Below are 10,150 nucleotides of genomic sequence, written 5' to 3' on the forward strand. Positions count from 1 at the left end.
GAGCCTTTTTTCAAAATTTTGAAACTCGCACTTTTGGGTCTCCACAAAATCTGCAAAAAAAAACTATATATAGCTACATGTATATATTCATCATGATGATGTGCCAGAAATTTAGTTTGAAAATACCTTGTATTTTGGGAAATACAAAGGACAAATTTCTGACAGAAATACACATATCAGATGTTTTTCTACAGCCCAAAACATAATGATTTTTCTACCGAAACTTTGGGTGGATATATGGGCCATGTGGACATACGCCCGATTTTGTTTTTGGATTTTTTCGAACTTTAAAAGTACAAATTTTAATTTTGTTTCAGAAGAAGGCCGGGCACGATGATGCCCGGGTACTGGAAATTCGTGTCCCCCGTTTCTCATATGTACAACTATGCGACCGTCATATCTATACATAAACTACGATATTTGGACAAAACATGAAATAACCGGAACAAAAGCTAAAATCTGCAGTTAATTATCATATATATTGCTCCTAAGGTTAATCACAATGGACATTTTCTTTTCCTTTACAACCAGAACATGTATGCACAACACCCTTTCACAGAGTATGAGGGGGTCAGGGTATACATTCAAGCACTTCTACAACATTGTCAGCTATTTGACTTTATGTTCAAGGCATCCCTAAGACCAAAGCTAAGGTTGTGATGGCCCTTTTTCCCGAACCCTGCGGTGGATTTTTGCATCATGGCCACAAACTCGTTGTAATCTATTCGCCCATCCTGCAGAGACATTTAAAAAAAATCATCAAGTTTAGCACGGTGAATGATCCTTCATTCGTTATAGAAGAGTAATAATGCAGGAGTATTGATCTTACGTTGTCCTGATCTACTTCGCCTATCATGTCCTCGAGTCGAACATCCTCGATCCCGAACTCGTCGCAGGCCTGCTGGAGCTCGTCGGCTGTGATGTATCCACTGCCATCCTTGTCGAAGTATTGGAAGGCGGCGTATAGATGGTCTTCCTTCTCGACTTTGTTGAGGTGCAGAGTGGCAGCTATGAACTCCCCGTAATCTATGGTGCCGCTGTTGTCAATATCAGCCTGATGAATTAATGAAGTCAGCAAGGAATGTTTCGTCAAAAGCATTTGCCAATTAAGCTTAGGAGTGGGAGGTTGTGAAAATTAAAGGAAGCTTACGGCCTGCATGAGTTGAGATATCTCCGACTCCTTCATGTTGGCGCCCACCCTCTCGAGCCCAGCCTTAAGCTCCTCGTAGTTGATCTGCCCGCTGTTGTCGGTGTCCATCATCTTGAACATCTCCTTCAGCCCCGCGATCTCCTCCTCTGACAAGTTCTCCGCAATCACCTGCGCAAACAATCACATTTCCTCAAATTCCAAGTTCAATTGACCACTGAGGTGATAATAAAGAAAGTCATATGCATCTTTTCAAGGCAGAGGCCGGGGGTCTTATCCTCCATTTTGAAAAAAAACCCGACCGCTAATGTTTATAACAACAGATAATATATATGCCGGTGCTCACTCTCAATGCCATCTTCTTCAGCTTGTTCATCGCCGAGAACTGCTTCAGCCGAGAGAGGACTGCCGAGTCCAGTGGCTTGTCGGGCGCCTCGCCGCTCATCTGCAGCCACGGGTGGCCTGCAAGAGCCAAATTGTCACAAGTGGAACACAGCCATGAGGCTACTGCAACATTCGCACGATGTAATGCAGCTAAGAACACTGTAGGTGGTGCAAGGGCGAGCGAGCTCACAGAGGACTTGGTGCGCGGTGAGCCGCTTCTTGGGGTCCCTGACGAGCACCTTCCTGAGCAGGTCCTTGGCGCCCTCCGATACGCTCGGCCACGGATCCGAATCGAAGTCCAGCGTGCCGTGCAGCACCTGATCGAAGATCCCCTGCTCCGTCTCTGCACATTGGTGTCATCTCGCAGTTTCAGTAGTGCAAGCATGCGTGGGCTGCAGTGGCACTTGGGCTTGGCACGATGAATGTACCTGCCCAGAAGGGAGGCACGCCGCAAAGCAGGATGTATACGATGACCCCGGCGCTCCACACGTCGGCTTCCTGGCTGTAGTTCTTCTTCAACACCTCCGGCGCCACGTAGTAGGGGCTACCCACCACGTCGGTGAACATCTCGCCTGCACCAACCAACATCGTATCATGCATATTCACAATGCCAGTGACATGGCGCGCGGGCAGTTCATGAACGAACGATGGGATCGATCGCGCGATTACGTACCTGGTCTGAAGAACATGGAGAGGCCGAAGTCGATGGTCTTGAGCGCCGCGTCCTCCTCGTTGCCGACGAAGAGGAAGTTCTCGGGCTTGAGGTCGCGGTGCATGACGCCGAGCGAGTGGCACGACTCCACCACGGCGACGATGACGCGAGCCAGCTCCGCGGCCTGCCGCTCGGTGTAGTGCCCCCTGCGTACGATCCGGTCGAATAGCTCCCCGCCGGCGCAGAGCTCCATGACCACGTGCACCGCCACGGCGTCCTCGTAGGCTCCCCGTATGGAGATGATGCTGGGGTGGCCGGCGAGGTGGTGCATGATCTGGATCTCCCGGCGCACGTCCTCCACGTCCTCGTCGGTGATGAGCTTCCGCTTGGCGATGGACTTGCACGCGTACTCCAGCCCCGTCGCCTTGTCCACGCACAGGTACGTCGTGCCGAACTGCCCCTGCCCCAGCTTCCGGCCCAGGCTGTACTTGTCCTTGAGGTTGTCGGTCTTGCGCCGGAGCACCGACTGCACCTGCAGCCCGGCGCTGGAGACGCGCTTGATGTGCCCCGACGGCTTCTTGGGCCGCGACTGCTGCCTCGGCGCCTGTGGCTGAGCCGGCTGCGACGTCGACGGTTGTTGCTGCTCCTGAGTGGGAGAAGGAGGAGGAGGATTCGAGTGGACGGGCTCTTTCTCTGCCGGCGCAGGCTGCGGTTGGGGAGGCGGTCTCGCCGGCTCGGAGATGACGACGGGTGCCGGAGGGGCCGTATGGGTGGGCTCGGGCGGCTTGACCTCTGGGGGAGCAGTGGAGGCGGTGGGCTGGACAAGGGGGACGGAGCGGGAGGTGGTGGTAGGCTGGGAGGGGGTCGTCGACCCGGCCGACCGATTTCGCCAAATGGAGCCCGAGATGTTGCTGAAGAAGCCGTTCTTGGCGAAGCTGCGCCGCGGGCCGGCGCAGACGTTGCCCATCGGGCGCGTGCTGCGGCGGCAGCGGCGCCGAACGACGATGGCGGCCTGTCAGAGCGCCGGTCAGAGCCTCGTGTTTACAGCGTTCGTCGTCGTCTGTTTGAGTCGCATCGCATGGCAGCGGCGGAACGGGGCGCGTTCCGCCGGCGTTGGAGGCGGAGAGGCGTGGGAGATTGGTGGTCTCGATTCGTGGGAGGAGATGACTGGGGAAGAAAAAAAGGAGCTAAAATTGGTAACCGGGAAGGAGGAAGAAACAGAGTGGTTGCACCAAAACTCTAATTTTGGAGCGAAACAGGGGAGGACGCGGTAACAACTCAAACTGTGATCACGCCCGGGGAAATGGTTCGAAGTTTGGAACGCGCAACAGGTTTCGCACATTTTTTGTGACTAGTTAACGTGTACGTGCAACGCACGTCGTGCCTGTTTTTTTTTTCAAAATAATGTAATCCATGATATTTAAATTTTTCCTTGCTCCATTTTGAAGCTAATACTCCCTCCGTCCCGTAAAAAGCTGCGCGATGGTGTTTTTGCAAAAACCCCCTCCCGCTTTTTCACCTGAGAAATTCTATCCACAACCACCGTTCCCCAATCCCCCTTCCGCCCCGTCGCCGGTGCCGGCCGATTCCGTGGCGCTCCTGATGCTGCCCGACCAGCGGTCCGGAAACCCCTCTTCCTCCTCTGCCGATCCCATGGCAGGGAAGCTTTAGCTCGCAGCCCAACCACAAACCCTAGCCCATGCTCTAGCAAGGATCGATTTTTGGATCCAAAATCGATTCTTTTGGCCAGCTGCGAGGCGCCGTCTAGCTACTCCACGGGCTCGAGCTCCCAGAGGCTGGCCGGGAAGGTCGCGGTGAACACCGGCGGGGCCAGCGGCATCGGCAAGGCGAAGGAACGGCGCCAAGGTCGTCCTCGCCGACGTCCAGGACGACCTGGGCCGCGCCGTGGCGGCCGACCTCGGCCACGAATCCGCGTCCTACACCCGCTGCGACGTCACTGACGAGGCGCAGGTCGCCGCGGCCGTCGACCTCGCCGTGTCCCGCCACGGCAAGCTGGACATCATGTTCAACAACGCCGGCGTCGTGGGCGCCCTGGCGCGTGCCCGGCTCGTCGACCTCGAGCTCGCGGACTTCGACGCCGTCATGGCGGTCAACACCCGGGGCGTCATGGCCGGGGTCAAGCACGCGGCGCGCGTCATGGCGCCGCGCCGCGCAGGCAGCATCATCTGCACGGCCAGCGTCGCCGGCGTGCTGGGCAGCGTGGCGTCGGGATTAAATCGATTCTAGGGCTGCCGCGTGCCTACCTTCCTCGCCGCTCGCCTCCGCTCCAGCCTCGCTGCATCGGCATCCGCCTCCGCCCCAGAGGTATCACTACATTGCCCTGTCTTTTTCTCGTCCAAATCACTGTACGTTGGAAAATACTTCCTGCAACTTTGGAAAATACACGTAGGTGAGGACTCACTAATCTGCAAGTTGATTCCCATTCGTATGCTTGATGCGATGGTGTGTTACTGATTCTAAAGGGAGTGTACACGCATTTGATTCTACTGTGCAGTTTTTACTTTTGAGAATTCCTTCACTGAATTTAGAAGCTGGAGTATACTGTTTGCCATATGATTCAGAACAGTTTGGGTACCTCAAGGCACATATCTTATGGTTTGCCTTGTGTCACCTTGTTATTACTGATTAAGCTTGCGCTAGCTGACAGTCTGTTCTGATTCATTCCCATTTGTTGTCCTGATAGAAACTGAAACTGTAGATGTTATAAAGAGAATAGTGGGGACAGAGAGGTTTAAGGATATTTAGCTGTAGCAAGCAACTTGTTGCAAGTTCAGTATTGAAAATCTTGATGGTAACTAGGAATCTAGGATAGCCACATCTGCATAGGAAACGTAATTTTGGAGTTGAGTTTGCTCCCATTTAAGTGAGCAGTGTTCTTGAATAACAAGTGACTAATTCATGCTAGCTTCGAGTACATCGACCAGTTAGTGTCAGAACCAACACTCAAGTGTCTTCAATAGGCTTGTCTGTCTTGTCAACTTTTCCATCTCTGTGTTTGATTACTTCTAAAGCAAAGTAAAGCCCCCATCTTTGCTCATTTGTTAGGTTTGCGTGTCTGTTGTTCCTAGTTGCTCCTTCCATATTGGTTTCTTCATCTTGATCTACCAACATCTCCTCTTCTACTGCAGGTATGTAGACATCATCTTCGTCAAGTGGAGTGTAGTTGAGGTCAAGTGGGGCGTTGTTGAGGTCTGGGAGCACCATAGTGAACTTGCTGATCAGACCGGCGAGGAGCAGCTGAAAGGTAGACCGGCGAGGAGTAGCTGAAAGGTAGACCGGCGAGGAGCAACTGAAAGGCAGACCGGCGATGAGCAGCTGAGAAGCGATGAGTTCAGGCAGATACGGCCTTCTTGATGTGTTATTATCTGCAAACAGGCAAGTTTAAATTGGTGAGGAGGGAGCTGGGAAGTTACAACTATGCTTATCATTTTCTTATGTTCTTGTTATGGATATGCAAATGCACTATGCATTATCAGCAACTCTACATAATTGAGACATGTGAAATGTTACAGTTGCTTTTAGCTTAAATTGAATTGTTGTCCAGGTTGCCAGGGAAGGTGGCCATGTGGACCAGCACACAAGACAGGTAATGCAATCTTATGTCCCGTTTCAGTATGTCAGGTAATGCAATCTTGCCATTACTGAGTCACTACATAAGGAAACTATGATTACCCAAATTTCATGATATCACCGGGATTGCTTGCCACCATCTATATTTCTGTGAAACACAATGAGGAAAATAGGAAACTAATCACCCAAATTTGCATGATATCACTGGAATTTCTTGTCATTTATTTCTGTGAAACAACATGAGGTAAATAAGGAAACTATAATCACCCAAATTTGCATGAGTACATTTGCTTTTACTGAGCCTATACATAAGGAAAGTAATCACCCAAATTTGTTGCGTCTGTACATAAGGAAAGTAATCACCCATTATTGAGTCTGTACATAAGGAAAATAATCACCCAGATAATCTCTGCATGATAGCTAATTCCAAGTTTGGTGGGCATTGTAGGTACCTTTCCAAATTGACTGGACTTCGTCTTTTGGCGACGCACTTTGTACACATGATAAGAAATGTCTGCAATGCCAAGCTGTCAATCCTCGCGACCATGTCCGTGACGGAGCCCCCCGGCCGCCGCCGCTTTGATCTCCGGCCTCCGTCCAGCTCCGCCGCCACCGCGGCCAGATCCGGTTCCTCCTCGGCGTCCTCTCCCCGCCCAGCCCGAGGTTCGCCGCGGCCGCCGCTGGGTCGCAGCAGCCTCCCTGCTCTGTTGCGCCGCCATGTCGCCGGCTCCTCCTCCCGCGCAAGCTCGTCGCCGGGACTCCCCCCCACTCCCTCCTCGACCCCGGGCGACCCCGCCTGCTGCTGCCTCTCGCAGGTCATCGAGGCTGCCCCCGGCTGGACGGTTTCGCGTGGAGAATTGCGGCGCGTTGGTGTCGTCCGCGGACGTCCCCGCCCCTGCAGCGCCTGCTCATGGTCGGCTGCTCGACGCCGATGCAGTCTCCGGCCTGCTGCCGTCGTGCGCTGCTCCGAGTGTTGGAGGAGCTGGGCTGCACTTGGAGGTCCTGACGGCTGCGCCCTCATCGGTCCAGCTTTCGGGCCCTGCTGCTCCTGCCCTCTCCACTCCGCCTTTTGCGTTGCCGTCTGCTCCGTCTCCGAGTGGCCCCTCCGCCTCGCCGTTGCTTGCATTGTGGGTATCCTGTGCTGCTGATGATGAGGACAGCGAAGAGGACGATGTTGAAGTACTGGCCCCCAAGACGCCGCCGGATGTCATCAAGACCTGCTGCGGGGCTGATGTACCGTGTTCTGCTGTTGCCGATAGTGTGGCGGGAAATGGGGCGCCACCCCTCGCTGCCATGCCATGGCCTCCATCTTGGGCGTCCGCTGCGGACAACATCGACGAGGAAGGCGAAGAGGAACTGGTCCCCCAGACGCCACCGGCCACCAAGACCTTCAACATTGCTGCTGTTGCGGTTGATGGCATGGAGGCGGATAGTGTGGCGGGCGAGCGTGATGGTTGGCAGGAGGTGTTGCCGCGGCGCTGCCTGCACCGCCCGGCTCCGCCAGCCCCGCCTTTTGCTCGCCCCCCTGTCCCTACTTGGCTCTAGGGTAGATGTTGCAGGTGTCTTGCTCCTGGTCACCGCGCTGCGGTTTGCTGTGAACCCTTCAGGTGCTCTCGATGCCTCGAGAACGGTCATCGGGCGCGTGTTTGTCGCAACGCTTGGCGTCCTCTCTGTTGGTTGGCCGGCCATGTCGCATTGTCACCCCGCCTGGCGAATGCTCCTCGCCGGGCCCAGACTGAGGTCTCGCTCCTGTCCGTTGTGCCTTGTCGTCGATCCTGGGCATCAGTTGTTGCTACTCCTGTTAGCTCTTTGGCCTCAGCGGATACAAAATCTGCTTTGGAGGTGCAAACTAAGTTGCTTCAAGAGGCCGTCCGTCCTCTTCAAGAGGTTGTTGACTCCTTGCACGGTTGGATGCTTGCGGTTGGGGGCTTTCTGGAGCGCGCGGAAGCTGTGTTGGGTAGGCTCTCCCAGACTGTTGATCCATTGGTTCCTCCTGTTGTTGGCAAAGTGGGCATGAGCGGAGCGGGCCTTCAAGGTTGTTTCTCTCCTCGAGCTAGGGCGAGCTCGGCAATCACGACTCCAGTCATGCATATCTTGCCTGATCTCATGGAGTTGTGTGGCGGTGTGCTTACACCTCCTTTCGTCGAGGAAGTGAGGCCCGACTCACACGAGTCCTCGGATGTCACTTCTCCGCCGTGTCTTGGCTTTGAGAAGTGTGATATTGTTGACGCTGCAGTCTCTATCTCGCCTGAGTTTGACAGGCAAGTGGTTCCTATTGGTGATGAGGTTTCGGAGTCAGCGGTGCCTGGAGCGGTTGTCGCCAGAGAAGTTTGCGATTTTCTCGCTACCTTGGCTATTGCCTACCCTGGACCTGCAGTTCGCTAACGGGTGCCCCCTATGTCGTAGGTTGTCCTTTACGGCTCGATGTTGGAGTATCGTGTTTGAGTGTTTGTTAGTGTCGCGGTGTTGGAGTGTCTTGGTTGTGGGTGTGTGGGTATGTTGTTGTGTGGGCTTGGCCCTGTTGCTGTAGGTTTTCGCTCGGTTTTCTCCTAAAAACTGAGCACACTCTTCTTAATTAATAGACGAGGCAAAGCTTTTGCCTCCGTTTAAAAAAAAAAAAAGCTGTCAATCAATCTAATCATTCTACTGGGGCAGTCAAACATCAACAATCAACTACATAGTTAGGTTTACATTTTCAATAAAGAAAGAACTCAACATTAGCATCAATACAATCACATTTTAATTTTTTTGGCTTGCAATGAAGTACAGTAGCACACGAAAAATTTACAAGATGTTTCTAGATCTTCGTCATATCCATGTCACCTCTTTGGACTTGTTGTGCCCCTCTTGGCTCTTGCTTCACCTTTCCAGCAGGGACCATGACGGTCCTGTCCAGTGTGAGTCCATGAGCTGAACCACTCGCTGAACGGGATGTATCGTAGCAGCTTGAAGCAAAAAAGTGCAGCCCTACTTGGCGACCTCAGGTGGTGACCTTGTTGTCAGGGTCATTAGTCGAATGCACCAGCTCCAGTGGACATGAAGACTACGATGACTGCAATTTGAAGAGTGAAATTTAAAAATGGTAGTGCTAATAAGCTATGTGCACATGTCATTGCAGATAGTATTTAACATGAGTAATAAATTCTAAGGACTACATCAAATGGCAAATTATTCTTTCGTTTTGGATATGATGACATGAAGACAATAAACCAGCAAATGATCTAACTCATCTGTAAACTTTCTCAGAAAATCATGTAGTCTGGTCTGAATTAAAAACAGAACTGAAAAAATGCGAGATTGACATCATTTCGACTCATCTATTGTACTGTAAACGCCTATGTGTTCTGAAGCTATCAAAAGTTTTTGCACTCTAGTTCCATCTGAAGCAGGCTTTCCAACCTGCAAATTTTCACAATTCGTAAAAAATCTTATCCATGCTTTGCAAATAATGGCCAAAGTATAGCGGGTCAACCTAAACTACAACAAACATCAAATAAATTTTGATTCTAGTGAAGAACAATAAATAGATTCTCAGGGAAAAACGGAAAGAATGAAATTCTAAGAATTATTCCCAGAAGTTTATGTAGTATTGGTGGGATGAAGTATAATTGGACAATGACAATTTTCTTTGCCTAAATGCGTGCGGCCTGAGATACAGCGGTAGTGCAGTCGAGAGCATTAAACATGCAGTATGTCCATAGAAATCAAGCCGTCTTGATGAAAGCAAATAGTCCCTCGTAGAAAACTAAAACATCTTTGGAAGTTATTAGCACCCATCTTATTATCTGTAAAAATGCAGTAATGGACCTGTAGGAGCAGCAGTATAACTGAATCCTTTATCCTTGGAAGACAAGACCGCAGAAGAACACGATCCCGTACAGCAAGAAAATTAACCCAACAAACTGAATCGCCAAGACAGTACGTTTAACATTTGGGAGGCGGCTGACTGCTTAACATTTGCAATATTAAGCCAAAAAAAAATCTAGAGAGCCATCCCCGATGCCTAAGATGAAGCAAAACTAACTGATCGTAGCATCGATTTGGCTGCCGAGATGTGGAAATCCCCTGGTTCGAGAATGGAAGATTGGTGCGGGCGCTCACTAAGAGCATCTCCAGCCGTTGGGCTCCCCAGGCCCAAAATCCGGCGCTATTTAGTGCTGGATGGATGTAAAGTTTAGTCTGTGGAGGCTTATTTTTTCAGCGGCGAGTCTAGGATGGATGAAAATTTTGGACAAATAACGGTGAATTCAGATAAAACAAGACGAAATTCGTTCAAACATAGGTGAAATTTAAATATATTTAATATATACAGGGAAACAAAAACTAGATTTAATAACGGCGATCTACATGCCGAAATAGCGGTAGAAGGCCGTGTA

General features: G+C 51.4%; 1 protein-coding gene and 1 pseudogene across 1 annotated transcript; one reads left to right on the forward strand and one right to left on the reverse strand.

Annotated features, from left to right (window-relative positions):
- Nucleotides 1–605: 605 nt before the first annotated feature.
- Nucleotides 606–3,150, reverse strand: LOC124651607 (calcium-dependent protein kinase 27-like). The gene is made up of 7 exons (XM_047190658.1): nucleotides 2,205–3,150; nucleotides 1,960–2,103; nucleotides 1,722–1,874; nucleotides 1,494–1,609; nucleotides 1,151–1,318; nucleotides 830–1,054; nucleotides 606–734 (listed from the first exon to the last, which is right to left on the reverse strand). The coding sequence occupies exons 1-7, from the start codon at nucleotides 3,148–3,150 to the stop codon at nucleotides 606–608; spliced, it is 1,881 nt and encodes a 626-aa protein (XP_047046614.1).
- A 37-nt stretch (nucleotides 3,151–3,187) lies between these two features.
- Nucleotides 3,188–5,829, forward strand: LOC124656159 (annotated as a pseudogene).
- The last annotated feature ends 4,321 nt before the right edge of the window (nucleotides 5,830–10,150 follow it).

Source organism: Lolium rigidum, chromosome 5 (genome assembly GCF_022539505.1).
Source record: "Lolium rigidum isolate FL_2022 chromosome 5, APGP_CSIRO_Lrig_0.1, whole genome shotgun sequence".
Lineage (NCBI taxonomy): Eukaryota > Viridiplantae > Streptophyta > Magnoliopsida > Poales > Poaceae > Lolium > Lolium rigidum.

What these genes read in the sequence shown, in the direction of transcription:
- LOC124651607 (XM_047190658.1), bottom strand. Translation starts at nt 3,150, where the DNA reads ATGGGCAACGTCTGCGCCGGCCCGCGGCGCAGCTTCGCCAAGAACGGC. An exon ending in CACCGCGCACCAAGTCCTCT is followed by an intron (nt 1,610 to 1,721) that starts GTGAGCTCGCTC and finishes TGGCTCTTGCAG; the next exon opens with GCCACCCGTGGCTGCAGATG. An exon ending in TGAAGAAGATGGCATTGAGA is followed by an intron (nt 1,319 to 1,493) that starts GTGAGCACCGGC and finishes TTGTTTGCGCAG; the next exon opens with GTGATTGCGGAGAACTTGTC.